The 21,379-nt window shown below is 38.6% G+C and overlaps 1 protein-coding gene across 1 annotated transcript in view; it reads right to left on the bottom strand.

The window, feature by feature from the left end:
- Positions 1 to 2,071: 2,071 nt before the first annotated feature.
- Positions 2,072 to 21,379, bottom strand: part of LOC150083199 (extracellular serine/threonine protein CG31145) — a 197,429-nt gene continuing 178,121 nt past the window's right edge. Inside the window, exons 7-10 of the mRNA XM_090377902.1 lie at positions 20,783 to 20,895; positions 15,118 to 15,408; positions 5,076 to 5,157; positions 2,072 to 3,444 (exon numbers count right to left, since the gene is read on the bottom strand). Coding sequence (XP_090234028.1) covers positions 3,162 to 3,444; positions 5,076 to 5,157; positions 15,118 to 15,408; positions 20,783 to 20,895 — 769 coding nt within the window. The 3' untranslated portion in view covers positions 2,072 to 3,161. The remainder of the gene's footprint in view (positions 3,445 to 5,075; positions 5,158 to 15,117; positions 15,409 to 20,782; positions 20,896 to 21,379) is intronic.

Genomic DNA, 21,379 nt, shown 5'->3' on the forward strand with positions numbered 1-21,379 from the left:
AGCAGTATTCAGAAAATCATTCAATTGAGTGTTTACTGGAAAAAAACTTTTCGGTAAAATATAATTTTCTTTAAAAAGATCACTTTAAAAATAGTTTTACCAACTTTATTTGATGCTGAAGGTTCCAGTTTCCATTATAAACAGTTTTCTCTCCTCCGTGATCAGTTTGAAATTAGAGCAGTAATGATTGCGTCATTTTGCTATAATATGACATTTCTGTGGGTTATAGATAAATAGAATACTCCTAATTTTGATATAGGATGCTTTTTTGGTCGTAAATGTCAACGAGGGCTGATTACTCGAAGGCGCTTCCGTTTATTCTATAAATTATATTGCAACTGTACTCTACTCTTCCGACAATAACGTGAGACGAGACGCGCCTTTTGAGATCTGTGCGATTAGTGTATTCCTGCTTAACTCGCTTTAATTCGATGCAAAGAGAGCAAATAAAAAGGATGCAGAAGGTACTTCAATCTTCGTTGCCAGATAATATCCTCAGCACTGCACTGACTGAAAGCGTCTGCATGCTCTTGGTATTCACAGTTGTGTATATCTGGAAATTTTAAAGCTTTCTTTTTTGAGCGAATTGAAATATTTATATTTTTTTTTTCGCTTCTTATTAGCTAAAATTGTTTGCCTTTAGCTTGCATAAACCAGTAACTAATTTAGGGCGTTTTTAGAAAAGAGGAGAAGGGGAAGCTCTGTAAAAAGCATCATCCATATCCTTTCCATACACATAATGCGCAAAAGGATCTTTAAACAGAACTTTCAAGGAACTTGAAATATTACAAGCGAGGCCTTAACATGGAGTTAAGCTCTGAATGTGAAATAATTGTTGCTTTAAGTTTTCGCTTTTGTTTTATTTCGTTTTAAACCGGATTGGTTTTCGTACAATAAGGAGAAATCTCGTCGTTTCAGCGACTTTCAAAGTAGATGACTCTAGAAAGAGCTACCCACACACAAATAATAATGTGTCTGCACCTATCGTATTCTTTAAGTAACTCAACTTTTTTTTTTTTTAGCTAGTGTTTGAACTTTATTTATTCAAAATCCTGATTTAGTCATTGCCGCTAATGTTTAATCGATGCTTATAGTCGTCATTCATAAATATTCTGAAATAAAGAGAATTTCTTGATATTAAAATACCATTAAGTTTAACTTCGTCGATCTTGAACATTATACAACTCACAGAAAGCACCCGTACTCGTATATTTGATAAAAGTGAGTTAATTTACTATTTTGTCGAAGACAATCTTCAGTATAAAAAAAAATCCAAATCTTTTGAAGATATTCAAAAGGTAACCATTTTAAAGATAGCACCATACTCCAGCACAGGGAAAGTTCATAAAAAATATCTATATTAATAAGATTTTATCTAGATCTTGTATATTAGGTATGTGGTTTAGAGAAATTGTATTTTAGATATCTTTCTAACTGTGGAACTTTTGTAGCACCATACATCTGGGGGACAGCGTTTGGGACTGCACTATTATACATGGAACTCCCCACTGCCACGTCATTTCGATGCAAAAGAAACGTAGTCAAATAAAATTTGTTATTTATAGAGCTCCAAAATGAGCCTTAAACGTGGCTTTTATATAGAATTAAAATGTAGTATAAAATGAAATGTAATATTCAAAAGTTTTGGAATTATTATTTCGGATATTCATTTTTAGCCGATGTGTTTGTAGAGGGGAAGGAAGATATTACAAATACTGATATGTACTGTCGCCATTTTAATTCTGTTTCGACTAATAAAACTCTTTTAACTATTACCAAAAGTTTCAGAACTTGTTGGTAAGTTTCAGCTTAGTCTACGTTTCCCGACGATGTGTCTCAAAATGCAAACTAAAAAATGTTTTTATTTATTGCGTCACTTCCATCTTGATTTTAGTTTCAGATTGCCTTTGGATATATCAAAGTATCAAATAACTTGTCAAAGAAAATTAGGATTCTAATTCAAATTTTCTTCGTAGTTCTGAATAAAGCTCCTATTTTCTATAAATTATAGTTTTGTAAAATTAAACGCTGACATTTTTAAATTCTAAAAATCTTATATTTTTATGTTCGCAGTAGTTGGAAAAAGCTTTAAAGTTCAAGCTTATGGTAAAAATGTTCCGCGTTATATTTATAATAAATACATCTACTGCTCATAAAAAATTCTACTTCATCAGTGGGATGAGAATCCTCGATGCAATGGATCCGAAAATTTTCGCACAACCTTTGGCCTAAGGCACTGGAATAGAGTACGCGAGTGGCAGTTCGACACAGGTTTTCGTAAAATTGCTCGCAAAGTTATATTTAAACCTACTCGACCATTTCGTTCAGAATTATCAAGAAAAATCAAAAGTAGTACTATAAAGTGTTCGATATGTTCAGTGACAGGAGAGAATATATAATTCTGAGACATTTATACGAACTGTCCCTTAGAGATCTAAGGAGGGGGGGGGATTCTTTTGATAATTGCCACAATAGGAACACAACTATAAAACTTATCTCTGTGCTGTTGCGCATAGAGATTAGTTTTATAGTTAAATGATAACTTTATTGGTCATGTTTCATTTTAATCTGTATGTTCGTCTGCCAGCAACTCAAAATAACTCGCCTTAAATTATTGGTAATGATTTTCACCTAATTTTGTGCAGTCTTATTTACTGACGCCATAAATAATTCGAAATGGCGTTTCACCATATGTTTAGCTTCACATACTCAATATAAGGAACACCGCGTAGCTCATGGCGATGAACTGTTGCGTTATACATTTAACTTCACCAATATATTTGCGTTGTTGTCCAACCAGCGATATAATTTTTAGATATGTATACGTGGATAGATTTTGTTTTCTAAACACTTATTTACAGTCTCCGATACTGCGAGGAAAGATAAGACGTCCACATGACCCGTATAACTTTTAGAAAACAGCGATATGATATTTCACATTTAACTCTTCTAAACTTTGGTATTCGTAAAGCCGATAATAATTTGTTACTCCTTGAGGAACCAGTAATCCATTGACTGGCTACTCGTGAGATATGTCGCTTACTGCACTTACGGTGAACGATGTCCTAAAGATTTTTGCTCACCTATACCCGTTCACCACAGACATCTCCAGCACAGCACCATTAACGTGTCCTTTCTTTGCCAGTTCACTATGTCGATTATCACACAATGTCGTACATGATAACTTCGTCTGCCCTATGGTCTTTTAAGCAGTTCCTCACAACTTCCAAGATGATTTCTAATCTCCTGTCGAGAGCTTCCAAATGGGCATCTGTAAGTACCGGATAGACTGGATCAGCTTTCAAGGATTGTTGCATCAGCGAACTTAGTTTTTGGTCTCCAAGGTGAAGGTCAAGAAGTTTCTTTAAGGTAGATTGCCGGATGAGACAGCATTGGTAGATAGGGGAAAGGATTGACATTTCATCGTGGTGAGATTTCCCAAACCTAGTAAAGATAAAAGTTTTCTTTCAAATATGTGAGTTATTTTCAGTTATACTTATAACTAGAGTACCAAATAACTGTAAAATGTGAACTATAATAAAGAGAATACTGGATTATTTTGAATTTTTGCGATTTTTCAACCTTTGCAGCAGTATGGTTTTTAATTAAAAAAATATACACTAAAATTATACGCTGGTCCAAAGGTTAAATTTAAACCGTTTATTTTACATTCGTATGTATTTTTACATGACATTTGATTCGCTGATATAATTTGGCCACTGAGATTTCTTTTTGACGACTTCTCACTGTTGTTGTAAAGTTTAGGCGCATCAATCATATTGTGCACCGTGTATTATGTCTATAAGTGTATGTTCACCAGCCGATTTTGCATGTTGTGCCGGCTGAAACATCCGGAATAACTGACAAATGGAAAATTGTAAATCTCAGTCTGAAATCGTTAACTACAGCCTCAATTAAAGAAGCTTCTCGAAATTCTTCTAGTCGTTTACGAGACTCGAACCCAGACCCCTCTAAAGGAGTTGACAAGTAGCGAAACCACTGTACTATCAAGGATGACGGATACAACTGTCCGAGAATAGATATATTGCGAAGATAAGTTATTTAAGGGAATCCAATTAGGAACTCGCGAACACTCAAGAGTTTTGTGAAAGTTGTAGAACTAAATTCAAAAACGACAGCGAGCCATTTCTCCAAAGTAAAACAGTTTGCAATTTTAGAAAATTTTGTGGTCTGACAAGAATCATGTGCAGGAAACTGAGTCATGTGTCAGTTGCATATTGCTTCACCGGAAAACATCAAAACAGAGTTGATTCAGAGAACACTAGATTGCAAACTCGAGAATAAGTAATCGGCGAAGTGAATTCCTAGTCCTTCCAACATGCTTCAAACACGCTCTAATTAAATCCCTGTTTCGTTCTCTTCAACGTTGAACGTGACTTTGTGTGGTGCTTTGATCATAAACTAATATCTTTCTATTCATTTAGATGTTACTAAAAATACATTAAATTACTTTGACACAGTTGGTGAACTTCACGTTCGGCGAGATTGAAGATGACAGGTTGCTAAACAGCAGAACTTTTCTTAGACACTAAAATGTGTCTCACTTAATATAAAGTTACTTCGATAAATAGTAAGGTAAGTCAGCATGAACAGAGTAGTTGTCAGAAATAATGCTAAGATTAGTTTGTGTGTTAAGACTCCAAAGGAACTAAGGCTAGGAAGCGTCGGTATATCGTACCTCAAGTGTATTCTTCGCTCTGTTTACTGGACGAAAACAAACCGGAGTTCCAAGAGGAAAAAAACATGCAAACTTCATCTAGGATTTACTTCAGCCACATTGTGTAAAAGGCCCATAAAAATTCCTCGAGTCATTGACGGAATTTGAATTTAAGAATTTCCAGTCGGTGTGGGGAGGACTGTGCTTTATGGGCAGTGTGCTATGCGCGAGAGCGCAGAATCGGACGAAGTGAAGTCGTGTATATTATAAAGCTTTGTTTTCGAAGAAAACAAATACTTCATTAGTTAAGGATAGCAAAACATTACTTTTACCAAATTCAATAAAATTCATTAAAATTGAGAAATAAAAATTAAGAGGACAACTTCTTACTACTAACCCTCTACCGTGATCTAGATGAAGAGGAAAGCTGTCATTTCCGAAGATCCTGAAAGTCTCGTAGTGATGTCTGTCCATATTACCTGCGTATGAAAAAAGTGAATGAAATATTGTTAATAATGATGCATAATATCTAATTTATTGTTTATCAATGTCATTTCTCTAATTCCCCCTAACGCGCTTATGGGCCAGGAGGAATTAGAGAAGTATTTACACTTGACATTCATAACTGAATTCCAGTACATCGTGTCTTAAAACCAGTTTAATCGTAATGAACACACCCTACAGGAAACCGTATGTGCATCTTCTGTGAGGAAATGGTTTATGGACTAAAATACAGAATTTAAACATTAATTAGTCCTTATAAGGAGTAAAAGCCATTGCCTTAGAGCGAGTATTGGGTTGTCTAGAATTTTCACAAAGGCAACTAAATTGTATTTATATCTGCAAACTGTCTGTACTCTGGCTGGTTTTCATTTTTTGTGGGATGGGAAACTCGAGTTTCTCTGATAGAAAAGTAGTAGTAACTTTGAGATAACGATTATTTTACTCCATTTATTTGAAGACCTTTAAAAAATTGAAAATGAGTATATTTTCAAAGTCTCAATGCTTCTTCGGTGTCGTGAGTCACAACAGCTGACTGGATAGAATTTCAATGAGGTTGCTAAGGCTACGAAGTGTAAGTAACTTAGGTGTAATGAAAGATCGGTTTTTGAATGAAAGATCGAAACTAGTTATAATGGCTCCATTATGCAATGTGACCCTGACACGTCTCAAGACTTCAGCTTTTGGTGCTGTCATCTACTGGCTACTTCTCGAAATAGCGGTTTACTCTGCAATCATCTGCACTACGTAATGATACGCTAAGAAAAACGTAACGTGCAATCTGCGAACTTTTTCCTTATCTTATGCTCAGTGGTTTAGCACATCGACGAAATGGAAGTTACGCGTTTGATTAATCTTACAGTCACCATTTATTACCTTAATTTTCAAGCTTTTTCAGTAGTCCACGTTTTTCGCAGAGGAGGACGCTCAAAGCATTTCATGGTGAATTAGTTTCAGCAACTAGTATGGCAGTGGTGGAGTCTTCCATGATAACGTAATGATTTTGCCAGTTGTCCCTCGTTTGGAGAGGTCTGGATTCAAATCCCGCAGGAACAAGGATTTCTCTCGTTTTCTTATTCTTAAAGACCTTTAATCCGAGCTATAATTAGCCGGTCCAGAGTTATTCCAGGGGTTTTAGTCCGGATAGCATGCGAATCGGGATTCGAGCACACTTTTGCAGCTGGAATACCATAAAAACTTGGCTCACTGAGGTCTGAGAACCCGATGCACCAAAATGTTCGAAGGACAAGAAAAAAGACAATGGCAGGAATGGTGTGACAGCTGAACAAGGAATTTTTGATGGTGACATTTTATAAATTTATCTTTTGTTGAAGGTGTTAAAAACAGCTGTAAGGGTTGTAAAACAGCTGTAAGATTTCAGTTGTTGTAATTATTATTCATTATTTTATGGAGTCTTACGTTCTCGATGGTATTAATAACATTACACATCAGCCCTTATCAAATAAAGTAAGTTATACTAAACCCCTTACAATGAAGCGCAATTTTATTTTCGGCAAATTTTCTCTTTTGTTTCTGGTATTTTAATCAAAATGCAGCTCATAATAGTCAATGCTTATGAAAATGTGTACAGTAAAATAGAATAGACTGAACAACTTTATTTCTGAAAAACTTTTTCAGGCGGTCTTAGATCTTACCCGGGGACAACTTCACTTTTTGGCCAATTGCTTTTGTATTGCACCGCTTTCAATTAAAAAGCACTTTGAAAGAAGGAATTATCCTCCTGGAAACAGTTTCATGTTATTGCAGTCTCATCAAACAGCAGGTGGACTTCAGGCATAAAAAAAAAAACTGCATCACTTGTGAATTTTGCAAATAATGTATTTTGCGCTGCATTGTGGGTTGCAGAAATGTTCGAAATGCATTTGTTAGATGGGATATATATTTCTGCGAATGAAATCTAATAAAAAGACTCCACCTGATATACCTAATTGCCATAAATATCTTCCCAAAGGGTAAAATGCGTAATTAATGGAAATATGAGAAATCATGCAAATAGCAAGCATGACAACCAAACATACATCTTATTGTATTTACGTGTACAAACTGGCCGAGCGGGCTAGCCAGGTGGGTAAAGCGCCCGCCTGGCAACCCAAAGGTCGCAGGTTCGAATTCCGCCTCGAGCTTGGATCAGAGTAGTAGAAAAACCTTGGGAGGTGCATTATGGCCACAGAAGCCGATGCGCCAACAACTAACAAAAAAAAAAAAAAAAAAAAAGTGTACAAACTGAAATGACAAGTTAACGTAATAGTATTATGTACTGTAAATCAGCAAAATAAGTCCTCAATATTTTGTTGTTCCTCCTCGAGCTGCAATTACAGTCTTGCAACGATCTGGCACAGAGTTAATCAATTTCTGGATATACAGCTGCCCAATTTCGTGGTACAACCACACCCTTACAGTGCTCTCCTGCAGCTGAATCTTACTTGCTGGCTTCTTCTTAGCAATTTTAGACCACATTGTGTACCAGCAATTTTCAATAGGGATCAAATCTAGACTGTTGCCGGGCCAGTCCACCACTGTAATGCCAGAATTTCTGAAGTATGACTGCACTTTAAGGGAGAAAAACGAGGGAAAACTTTGGTGTAAGTATGTTTTAAGCTTTTTGAGATAAGAAGACAAACACATGATTAAATCTAAATAGCATAAAACTTGCTAATTTTGCTGTGTGGCAAGGTGCTGAATCCTGTTGAAAAATTCAGTTTTGGACTGTCTGTGTGGTGATCCCTAATAACGGGTTTCAGGCACTCCTCCAGGATAGCAGTGTAGGTTTCTGCATTCACTTTTCCGTTAATAAACTTAATTCGCCCCACCCCTTTGCTTCTTATGCATCTCCAGACCATCTCACCGGTGGGGAACTTTACAGTCGGTGTTATGCAGTCAGGATGTATGCCTTCGATTTTCGCCTTCTTACATATTGCTTTCCATCCGAGCCATCTGGTTGAATTTCGATTCGTCAGAAAAGATGTGTGCCATTGCTCTTAGTTCCATGAAACATGAATTTTAGCCCCAAGAAAGTCGCTTCTTCCTCATTTGTTGGGTCAACAAAGGCTTCTTTTTGGGCCGATAGGCATGCATATGACATTTCGAAGGTTGTGTTTGGATAATTCGTGCACTTGTTTCAACACCAGAGGCCATCTCAAAGTACAGTTTTAGATCAGGAGCACTAGCATGGCAATTACGAAGACGTAACGGTTTCAAATATTGATTTTTTGGAAGACGTAGTCACTCTGTTAAGGCGTAGAAAGCCCATCCTGGGACAGAGCGACAGCTACACTTTTTTTCTTGGCCCCAACTGAACATATGTACACCTCGTGCTTACACCTCAGCAAAACAGGATACTAATGAGCGTGTATACCCTTCCAACGCCGCATTTATAGAGCTAATGCAATACCTTGCAATTACTGTCTGATGCAATAGAAGCGTTATCTGACGCAATACTTTGCTTTGTGACAAACAAAATGACTGTAATCAAACAATATCTTATGTTTTACTTTTGTTAAGGTGATGCAGCTTTTTTGTCCCCCATTGTATACAGGGTGATTCACTACCAGTGCGACAAACTTGCAGGAGGTGTGGGGGGCACAAAGACGAATCAGAATCACATAGCATTGCAAGGTCCGAAATGCCTTCGTCATGCGGTAGAAGACGTTGAACGGAAGGTCGCATGAACAGCAATCCCGCTGGAAGTCAGCATTTGCGAACCGGTTCTCGAGGCAGTAGGATGGACGAGTATTCAAACGTTGAACTGACCGACATGCACCTCGCGTATGGAGCTGCGGACTGTAACGGGCGCGCCGCTCTGCGCTTGTACCAGGAACGTATCCCGCACAGGCGTGCTTCTCATCATACGATTTTCGCACGTGTGCACATAAGGTTACGTGAGACTGGTTGTTTCACGAGAGGTACCATGAATCGAGAGCCAACGACGAGGACGCCAGACAATGAGGAGAATGTCCTACGTCTTGCAGAAGGCAATCCGAGTACGAGTACTCGAGCGATAGGCCAACGATTGGGTATTTCCCAATTCACTGTATGGAGGATACTATCAACAAACCAAATGAGTTCATACCATCTGCAATGCGTCCAATCATTGAAGCATGCGGATTATCCACTCCGCAGGACTTTTGCTACTTGGTTTCTTCAACAGAAACGGCTCGCAAATGCTGACTTCCAGCGGGATCGCTGTTCACGCGACCTCCCGTTCAACGTCCTCTACCGCATGACGAAGGCATTTCGGACCCTGCAGTGCTATGTGATTCCGATTCGTCTTTGTGCCCCCTACACCTCCTGCAAGTTTGTCGCACTGGTAGTGAATCACCCTGTATGTATATATACAGTGTATATATACATATAAATACACTGAGTGATCAGAGAATTATGACCACCCCTATGAAAACTGACCACTTGAGGCACGAGAGTGCGCAGTTAGTCGACCTTCGTAGCATATATAAGGTTCAGTAGGTAGTAAAATTCCGAGCGTGATGGGTAAAAGGAAGGTTTTATGGACTTTGATAAAGGACGAATTGTGGGTGCTCGACGAGCTGGTGCCTCGATTTCCCAAACGGCTAAACTGCTGGGGTGTCCGAAAGCCGCTGTAGTTAAAGTGTACCAGGTCTGGCATCAAAATGGTCAAAGAACGACCCGACGGCAAAGCTGCAAGGATCAGCGAAAGGTTGATGTTAGAAGTGAGCGCCAGGTCCGACGACTCGTACAGGCGAACAGGTGCAGCACTGTTGAAGAGTTGACTATCCAATACAACATGGGCCAACCCGGAACAATATCTGGCATGCCCATGCGTCGAACGCTCGCACGTATAGGCTATACCAGCAGACGACCCTACGGCATCCTCTCTTAACCAAGATTCATCGGCGTAAAAGACTCGCCTGGTGCAAAGAGCATGCAAGTTGGACGTTAGAGGACTAGAAGAAGGTGTGCTGGTTGGATGAGTCCAGCTGGTCGAATGGTCGTGTACGGATTTGGCGTCAACAACATGAGGCTCTTCATCCATCATGCATGGTATCAAAAGTGCAGGCTTGTGGAGGCGGTTGCATGGTGTGGGGCATGTTTCATTGGCAGGAACTTGGACCCCTGGTGCATGTGGAACGACGTATCACTGGTCTCCGCTATCGTCAACTGCTTGCTGGCTGTGTACACCCGGCTATATTACACTTTTTCCCGAATGGCGATGGTGACTTCCAAGATGACAATGCGCCGAGCTATCGGGAACTTGTTTTGCAGGAATGGTTGAGGAACACAGTTCTGACTTCCAGCATATCGACTGGCCTCCGAACTCCACCGATATCAATCCCATAGAGCACGTGTAGGACATTATGGAAAGGCATATCAGACGTCTAGATACACCAATCACCTCCATACCTGCATTGCTGACCGTATTACACACAGCTTGGTTGGCCATACCTCCCGAACGCTTCCAACATTTTGTTGAATCAATGCCATGTTGGATAGCTGCTGTACTGTGGGCAAACGGAGGATATACGAAGTATTAGGTAGGTGGTCATAATTCAGTGATCACTCAGTGTGGCGCATTATAGCCGTAGTTGCTAATGCGCCAATAAAATTTAAAAAATTCAAACTCAGTGTGTGTGTGTGTGTAATTTTTTTTATGAAACCCCAAGAACGAAAGGTATTAGAGCCTATAGTACTAAGTATGCGTGGATTGAAAGAAGATATTGTTAGCATTAGACTTGAAATACGTACGAAGGGAGGTTGTTCTAGAAAATGGAAGTTGGAGAAATAAATGACGAAGAAGTAAAGTTGGTTCTGTGGGTTTGAAGTTGGACAGTAAAAGGATGTTGACTGGTTTGCGGCACGTGTTCGGATTGGAAGAGAGCGGGAATTATAGACCCCAGCTCAGAAGAACAGTGCCCATGGAAGTATCTATAGAAAAACAATCGCAGAAACAGAACGTCCATGAGACAGAGAGTGGAGATACTTTGTTAGAGATGGATCATTAATTAACCTAACTGCCCTCTCTGGAATGGAGTCTAGAAACCTGAGAGAGATTTTGGCGGCAAGGCCCCATACGTGGGAACAATATTCCATGATAGAGAAGATTTCGAAGGAGAAACCCCAGTTTTTTTTTAGATGCATAATTTTCATTCCTAATAATTAAAAATAAATTAAGTGGGACAATGGCAATTATTTTTTTAATTTTTTTTTTGCCCTGATTTCATTTTAATTTTTCACAGAATTTCTGAAAAAATAAAATGAAACTTAGGGCAAAAAAAATTGAAAGTCCCAAGCTGATAACTCTTAATAATATACCGGTCATCTCGTGCGCGATATAACTTGAAAATAATTATCTTACATCAGATGATTTCGACATTAGACTCGTCGAATGATTCCCCGCCCATCCTTTCCACACACGCGCTCTCACCACTTACATTTTACCAACTTTAATATGGTTGGATTCATCCGGATGAACCAGGTCCTTGACGAGTTCTATAATTGGCAGCTTTAGTAAAATACACACTGAATGGGCTCATTCATCCTTCACGATCGAACGTGGTTAATATTACGGTACACTTATCTTTACGCTATTGCGTCTCATGTATCTTTTCCAAAGATATCGATTGGTATACACTTACGCTCTAATTTTGTATGACCATTCGAAATACGAAAAGTTTTAACCTCTAGTAGTCGAATATTATTGGCTTCAAGATGCGAAAAGACGAAGGAAACATGTCAATAGCGTACTTTAATATCTGTAAGTTGCACTTTTCACACGACACACGCATGAGCACACTTGAAGACAAGTTGTTCCAAGAGCAGAAGCAGAAGAAATGAAAATGAAGAAAAGTTACCAATTCGGACAGGACACATACAAAAAGCAGAATGCGACCTGTATTGGGAGGAGAGGAATGAATCGGAAAGAGCGTGGGTCATCTATGAAATTTATGGCTACCTTTTGAACAACATCAAGCATTTTGAAGAGTGGCTTTCAGAGTTTTGTGTAATAGAAATTATGGGTACTTGTCCATTATCCTCCCGCCCGTATAAGTTACAGTAAGTCTAATCTTCAAACACTGGTCGTGGAATAATAAACAAGCATCGATTTCGGATTTGATCAATCAGGGTTAATAACTGTTCAGTTAAAATAAGGAGGGGGAAAATAGAAAGAGAAAGAGCGAATCATTTTGGAAGTGCCAGTTGCTGGTAGAAAAATTTATATTTCAAAAGAATAAAAATAATATTGCAAGAAAACTAGAGTAGTGAAATGGATTACTAGTATTAAATAGCTAAAGGGAGGGAGCTTTCTCTGCATCTGCAGCCCCTCTCCCAAAATCCATCATCCATACCCTTCCCATTGCCAAAAGGTGCCTGTCCAATTCTACTTTGAACTTTATCATACTATCCATCTCCTCCACAGTTGCAAGAAATTCATTCCAATGATCTACATCACGCTGCCCAAAAGTAAACTTCATGATATACAGCCTCCTGTTACTCACCAAAATTTTGTGTTTGTGCCCACTAGTTCTTCTCTTTTTGCCAATGAAAATATAGCTCCCTCGTTCATTTTACTGATTCCCTTAAGGGAATCAATAATTATGTATCTTCCTTGGACTGGATAAAAGATCCGTTTGTGTTAAGTGCGTTCGAATCGGCAGAATTAACTGTTGCAGAAGATGAGTTGATGGAAATAAGAAACTGTAGAGAACTGAAATTAAAGCACTCATCAACAGATATGGCCTCAGTCTGGTTGTCGCTCCGACAGGAGTACTCCATTATCACAAAGAAGGCGATTGAAGCACTCCTTCCTTTCTCCACATCGTATCTGTGTGAGGCTGGTTTTTCTGCTTTGAACACAATGAAGAGCAGGTCGCGGCTTTAAACATTGGAGGAGGACTTGAGGGTATACTTGTCAATCATCCGACCTCGGACAAGAAACATGACTAAGCACAGGTTTCCCATTGATATTTTTAATCATTTTAATGATATTTTTTATATAAATGACATCTCATTTCAATAATAGGAATAATAACAAATATAAACATAGATTTTAAAAATAAATCTTTTGAAACACAGATAAATATTATTTAAAAAAATAACAGAATGATTAGAATTTTAGCTATTGAACTTTGAAACACAATCTTAATACTCGTTTTTTGATGATAAAATCTCTCCTTAAAAAAAAAAAGAAAGAAACTGATGGTATGCTTTGACAGAACTGTCACACACACACACACAGCCACTTACTCTCCGTGGTTATTTCTTTCATGAAACCGGAAGGGAGGTTCTGTGTACCTAAAACCGTACGTTATGCTTCTTTATAGGCCACCCAAGTAAAAATCAGTTTCATCTAAAAATGAGATGTTGTAGCGCTACATTTCTCCCCTCTGCCCACGCAGCGAACCTGGGTCTTTTCTGCTTATCATTTTTGGAAAATTTACGAAGTTCTGTAATCTTGCGTGGGAACATAATCGACTGCTGTAGTCGGGTGGTCAAGAGCGAGGGTACAAAGCATACCCGTTTGAATGGCCGTGGTTCAATCGCACGTAACTGCTAAATACGGTAATGTTCTTGTATTTTTTCTCTACCTTATGCTCTCCTCTGACTGTATGCAGTGGTCCAGGAGTAGAAACAGAATAATTATTTGTTTATAAAAAAAAAAAAATTATTTTCGAATCCAATTGAAGCATTTGTAGAACAGAACTCCGAGATATTTCAAGTTCAGAGCTGCTTTCTTGTTGGTTTTCCGAAAAACGCTGTATTGCGACTCTGAGGTTGTTGTTATTTGATTTTTAGGAGCATTAGCAACTAAAGACATATTGCTACGAGGATGTGCGGTGGTCATTCGCTGACCTTTCCGCATCCTCCGTATTTGGTGGTCACGGGCTCTAACCCCGGTCTAATCAAGAAGCGTGTGCTACGCACTAATGCTCCTGCCCACCTGGCTACGGAGGGGCCATGACTCTGAAGTCATGGCAGCATTAATAGTAAACTGTTTAAATTGGGACTGTCTCCTACTGCACTTTGTCTTTGTGGGGCTGAAGAGAAGGTGGATCATATCTTACTTCATTGTCACTACCATTTGGACTATGGACAAGAACTTCAACTGATCGTAGGCCTCTTCACTAGTGAATATAAATCCTTACTTGTTCAATCTCAGGTTGCGTTTAATGCTCTTAATACATTTGCTACACGTGTCTTCCAAAGGAGAGATGAACTTCGATCAGTTAACTCAAGATACACTGTTGTTCTTGTGACTCTTTATATACCTCAGGTGTACTGAAAAGTTACTTCTAACTACGACTTCCCACAGTGACTACTTCTATTAGATGCTAACGATGATTTGTTTTATATTAGAACTACTTTCGGATTTCTGCTGCCTCTGAATATTCTTCTTTTTTGTCCTTGGAAAAACTACTCCAGTGGTTTTCCTTTTGGACTTGTATTGTCCGGTGAACTGTTGAAGCCAACTTGGACTTGCCAATTGATTGTACATAGTGTATATATTTGTTAATACTGAATCTTTCCCTATTAATGGAGTGTGACGGAGTCAAATTTGGTCCATGATCTTTGGGCACTTTCCTCAAAGAAGACAATATCTCTGACGAGCTTAATTTCTTGCCATTAATTCAAAAATATATATAATAAACGGAGAGCCGTTTATTATAATATTTTGAAAACGACCGTGGGCCGGAACACGCACGTTCGCAAATACAGGTTGCCCTACCCTGATTTAAAATATGAATATCCCAACCAATTCCCTCTTCTTGATTTGTGTCATGCTTTAGGGGTACTGTTGCTCTGCTTGGCCAATGAAATACTCCATTAGTAACCTTGCCGATTCGCCTGGTGTTGCTTAGTGACTGCATCCGTTGGGAGATTCTGTTTATTGGGGTGATGAACGAACAGCTCAAAAACAAAAGGATGAAACATTTTGAGACACTTACCAATTAAAAAATCTAGAACAGCCATGTCCATGAGATCAGGCAGTCTCCGACCTTCGTCGTACGGGGGTTTTCTCTTCACATATTTACAATAGTCATTATTTACTTCCCAAGCGGCTTTTCGACGTTTGTGATAAGACCGTTTCCATGGGTTACGCCAAACTTTCCTAGGAGCCAGCGTTTTGGGAGGAAGATAAGCCGCAAAGCTCCCTTCTAACGTGTCGGGATGTCCGCAGATGGCGTGCGATGTGTCGCAGTAGTAGCTGCACTTACCATGGAAACAGAGATTATTAGCTGTAAGAGAAAGAAAGAAAGAAAGAGTATCATTAGTAGTATAACGGGGAGGCGAGTCGTAAAAATTGATTTGTACCTAACAGGGAAAGTTTTCATTAGCCCTAGTGCCCTAAAGAGAGACTAATCTGGAAGCCATTTGTCATCTGAGTTGTTCAAGGTCGCTGCAGTCAGTTTCTGGAGTCCCGTCACGTAATTGCATTGTGTTACGTTCAAGAGCCTCGCCCCTTTCTCTACTGCTTATATGTTGCAAGCTTCTCGTTGACTTCCTAATAGCAACGTTAGGTTTTGCATTATCCTGAAAGAAAAATCGCTTTTATCTTTGTACTGGTTCTGTTTCTTTGCTGTTAAGCGCCTTAACCGAAAGGATGGCTTTTGCATTCACTGTTGTTTGAAGTATGGTCCATTGATCTGAGAGAGAGGAGAAAAAAATGCAAATTTTGGTAATCTTGAAGAGCGCTTTTCGAGAAACCGGCAGAACAATTAATTATTCTCACTGGGAACTGGAAAAAAAATAAACTGGTTGCCCTAGCAGTATTTGCAGTCATGGTATTGTTCACATGATCAAACGTCATTTATAAAGAATCGCAGATTTAAAAAAATAGGAAAGAAAGAAGCTTTTTATGCTCCAGGGCAGCCACAGAAGGTTAGAGGAACAAAATGCTTGAAATGAAAGTCACACTTCTGTAAAGTTCAGAATCTATTTATTGCTAATAGAGTTTCGAAGATGTTTCCTTCAGCGCTTCTTCGGTTATTGTAATTTCGCTGTTATCCCACCTGCAACAAAAAACTGCAACATGCCGTTCAATTCACATAATGAGAATACAAGAAGATTATCATATTTTGTAGTAGATGTTTTGTTGTTCTTCTTGGGTTTAGGCGCATCAGCCATAGAAATGTGTATTCACCGGCAGATCTGCGTGTTGTGCATGTTGAAAAGCCCGGAATAACTCGCCGGGAAAAATCCCCTACTACCTCCATATGAGATCGGCCAACTAATGGCAGAATACGTATCAGTCGCCTCTAGACATCGGAACTTAATTGATTAGGGGAGCCGACCGGGCTAGCCGAGTGGGTAAAGTACCTGCCCGGCAACCCAAAGGTCGCGGGTTCGATTCCCGCCTGGGGCTTGGATCAAAGTACTGCAAAAACCTTGGGAGGTGCAATATGGCCACAGAAGCCGATGCGCCAACAACTACCAAATCAAAAAAAAAAAAAAAAAAAAAAAAAATGATTAGGGTAGCATACGATGTGCGGTACCGTTCCGATTACAGTGGTTTGCTTACCCTTAAACAACATCATTCTTGACATCTGAAAGACAGAGGAAAGTTATCATCGTCTAAGCATCTCCTTGTGGTGCTGGGTGTTGTTATCGCTTTCTGGACTGGAAAGCTCCTTGCGCTGTTCGTATCAATATCTCCCTGTGCTGCTGGGTGCGGTTCTTGCTGGATTGGAATTGAGCAACTCCTTGTGTTGGTTACTCCTGTACTGTCAAAATGTGCGGATGGACTGCAGTTCTAATCTTTGTGAGCCGGATGAACTTCGGACATTGTTGCATATACGAGGGGGTATCAAAAAGTTCGTACCCTTACCTAGAAATAATAGCCCTAGAAAGGTGAAACTTCACAGAAACTTTAATCCTTTTCTATGTACTCTCTAAGTACATAGAAAAGAATTAAAGCCTTGATCATAGAAATCCGCACTTTTTGCCTGAAATCACGATTCCACTTCATTGATGACTTCCTGAGACGAATCAAAGCGGGCCTCCAAGCAATGGTTTCTTCATTTCTCGAAACAAGAAGTCTGACGGTGCTAGGTCAGGAGAATAGGAAGTATGCTGCAGTAGTTCGAAGCCGCACTGGGAAACAAAGTTGGTGGTGACAACGGCTTCTGCAAAGGCGTCAGCAATCTTGGAACCCATCGTGCGGAGACCTTAGACATGTGCAGATGGTCATGTAAAATGCTGTGGGCAGACCCACAACTAATTCCCACTGCATTTGCGATGAAATGAAAATTGTCACACGTCTGTCACTCAGCACCAGCTGCTCAACCGTTTGCAACCGTCTCACTGTCTGTGGATGTTGATGGCTTTCCTTCTCTTGGCTGGTCAAAGACACTTCTACGACCCCACTGAACTCCCGTTACAACTTTTTTACAGTGTCATAGGATGGACAATTCTGCCCATACACAGCTTTCATTTCTTCGTCAATTTCGTGAGCTTTCTTGCCCTGCAAATGCAGGAACTTGATCACTGCTCGATACTCCACTTTGTCAACCATAGCGTCCTTCCTTAGATTCCGGGCTCCACCTCTGGTGTAAGATTACCTATGGGAATGAACTTATATTACAGACAACTTATATTAAAAACGACATCTTCCTACTGATGTTTTGTCTAGGTCAGGGTATGAACTTTTTGATACCCCCTCGTATTTAAATGGCTGTACTTCATCTTCTGCACGATAGCGTAAATTGTATTATCTGTAATATTGTATGTACGGTACTGTTATATACGACGGGGATGCCATAATTTGGAATCGAATTATGGCATCGAATTTGGAATCGAATCCAGATCTCTCCAAACGAGTGATGAAACCACTGTACTTGTCCAGTGATCATTGCAGATAAATGTACTGTATATCATACAGAGGGTGTATATAATATTAATCGGAAAATTAATTGGGAGTCAAGCCACGCAAAATGCGTGACCGTCATGAGAAATGGCTTCCTTTCTTATAGTTGGAAAGGCTCGATCTCAACACTGCCGTTGTCTTAATTAATAACGACGCGCTGTTTCCGTGATTATCTTCAAGCTTTAATTCTAACCTAACAGCGTAACCTCCAATGCGTGAGTCACATCCAGTGTGATCTGCAATCTTTCAATTAGCTACCACATAATTATAAACGGGCGACCTGCTTTAAGAATTATTAGATGTGGTTCCACATTGCTGGCGAGCCGAAATTAGGATCAATTCTTTCCAATCGTAATTTCTGTGGTTGCCGAAGGTACGCGTATTTAAATATCTCCTAGGAGGATACACAGAATGAATAAGAAAAAATATTTTCTAAAATAACTAACCATATATATAATTTTATACTCATTAGAACATATAATTTTATCTAACAGGCTGCATATGTTTTTATTTATGCGCCACTATTTATTTTATATTGCATAGGACCTTGGGAATCAGTATGATTCCTTTTAAAGTTGGAATTGATATGCGATGTCTAGCAAAGCATTTAACACAATTTATATATTGAAGATTAAATTCTCATGGGTAAAGTGGACCATTGTACTGAATTGATTTTTATTGAAAACAAACCGTGTTCCAGGATAAAAACGGGATTTATTTTTATATTTTTTATTCAAAATTTTTATTATAATAAAATGTACAATGTAAAATTATATGAAATTAAAGCATAATTGAATATAAAGTGAATTAAAGTCCACACGAGCCATTCCCTGGCAAACAGAACACGGGATCCATTTCTTGCAGCTTCATGTATAATTCACCACATGTCAAGAAGTTATATTATTCTCTTTTTTTTTTCATACAAAAATGTTTAATGGGGTTTGTGGTGAATATGCGACTTTTTTTTTCGCAATTTTAAAGGTTTCAAACCGTTGATAGTTGAACGGGCCAAATGGGTTGTAGGAATGACAACAGGTCTGATCTAAAATTGGCACCACTACAAAATTGGGCATCGTCTTGTACTATGGCTTGTTTGCGATAGCCTCGCGCTTTTTTGTTACTGTTGCAGGGGGCAAGGTCAGAATCATTGAAAAGTTATGTATTATCGAGGTAAAAGCAATTCTGCATGTTTTGAACGCTTAATTTCTCCGTATATTTATGTCAAGCCCTGCCTGCCGAGGCTGCCATATTGGATAATGATAAACAGGGCAGTTTTTTGACATAAAATGATGTGATATTTTGTAGAGTGATCTATTCACTGCGTGCAGTTTACGCATGTCGTGGCGCTAGCAGCGTGATGATGCCAACTTCACTCCAAAATTGATGTCCAGATGGACTTCACCGTTATCTAGCAAATCTTCTTAGTCACTTAACGCAAATTTTTGATTCGATTCATCAAAATTTAAACTGGAGGATTTTATACTTTGAAGAAGGAGCCATCTTTCATTTTTCTATTTAAACAAGGAAAGAGATATGCTTGTTTGAAAGCACGACTATGTAATATTTATCATCACCCTCCATGCAGAATTTCCATTTTTTTTTAAATTATATTGCGGCAATTGCATACGAGGATTCATCGCGAGATGTTTAAAAGAACACCAAACAGTGCAGACTGGTTGAATGTAGTCTGTACTGTTTCGTAAGATTTGATAAGATATGTTAAATGGTTTAATAATAGATTTACTAACTGTTTTGATTTTTTGCTAATTTTATCCGTCGTTATGAGTTTCTTGTGGAATGCATACGGTTTCTAAATGTTCCACTCCAAGAGTTTCCTATCAGGATTGATAATTATCGACTTTTGTGATCGCTTTTTAAAGTTGATTACTGGGTTGTTTGTGTCCGTACTCTAACAGGTCTGAGTGAAGCTTAATGGATCTCAGCTTAATTGTTGGCAAAAGAATCACCAGCAATTGATGATGGATCGTTTTTATGTACATGGTGACTGAGAATTCATGCCATAAATTCTATAGTAGGGTTCCTGATAACAAACAGGATTGAAAGTGTTCTTAACAGTTTCAAAAACTATACCATTTTTCGAAAAGGGCGTTGTTTATAAGATAAATGAAAGTCATCTGTTTTAGCAAAATAAAATTAATAAAAAAAAACCCATAAAATACCTGTTAATTTGCAAGGTATTACTTCTCATCTTAAGAGGGTGACGCAAGTGGTCTTTAGAGTAAAAATTGTCGTGCATTTAAGTGATAGCGAGCCTTTTATTATAAGAAATGACCTAAAGATGCACGAATTGGATGAATTAGGGCAACACTCCAAATGGTGCATGTTTTTCTAATTTGCATAAATCTTTGCGAGTGCTTTCGGTGCTGCATTCCATTGTGAATAATAATTTCATTATCACACTGCAGTTTTTTTGCGAAGACCTTTGCGCCATTGTCCTACAAACTAAATACAGGAAGGTGGTACCTTCTAACTTAACCAGCATTTCATATTGTTTTAATAAATTTTATTTTCTTATTAAAACAATTGATGGCGATTGATTATTTGTGTGTTTCACGTTATTTACTATATCCCAGTGTAATTATGTCGTTTTACATTTATCTGATACTGGAATATCAGGAAACTGCAACATCGTTTTTCTTAAAAAAAATTACGTCCTTTCAGCGTACACTTTATGCAATTCTGAGTAACTTTCTGTAATGATTCTAGTTATTGGACACGAATCTCACCTGGAGACACAAAGAAAGTCTTCAGCAAATCGCCATCGGCCAGGGAGTAAATTTCTGAAGTGATATTTAAAACCCTTCCTACAACTGGAGGAGATCTGCGGAAGCCTAAAATCCTGAGAGAAAGAAATGAAAAGAAATAATATTTTATTTCTGTGGATGGGATGTAAATCTGTTACTGAAAGTAAGCGATAAAAAAGAAATGATTAAAAAGATTAATTAACTGATTTTATATTTATACATTTCTTGAAAGACTTCAATTTTTTGAAGGAAGTATGGTTTTGCTGATTCTTTTCTTGGGAATAAACAAAGTCCTTGTGAACTATGCGTAAATCCTCACTCGCATATCCTAGGTGGGAACAATACACGGTCTATGCGGTAAATTATTACTAACTATAATAATATACAGCCTGATCTAAGGCAATGCATCCAGTAGATATGGGCGCCAGTCCAATGTTGAATTTGGTGTGACAAAAGCACTGGGAAAACAAAAATGATAGTAGGAATGTGTGATGAGTATAACAAGCAACTGTACAGTGATCACAGTGTATGGGATTTACTTAAAGACAACTACAGTCAAGGGCAAAGGCTTCTGCTTTC

Source organism: Mastigoproctus giganteus, chromosome 7 (genome assembly GCF_048544385.1).
Source record: "Mastigoproctus giganteus isolate SK-2022 chromosome 7, ASM4854438v1, whole genome shotgun sequence".
Classification (NCBI taxonomy): domain Eukaryota; kingdom Metazoa; phylum Arthropoda; class Arachnida; order Uropygi; family Thelyphonidae; genus Mastigoproctus; species Mastigoproctus giganteus.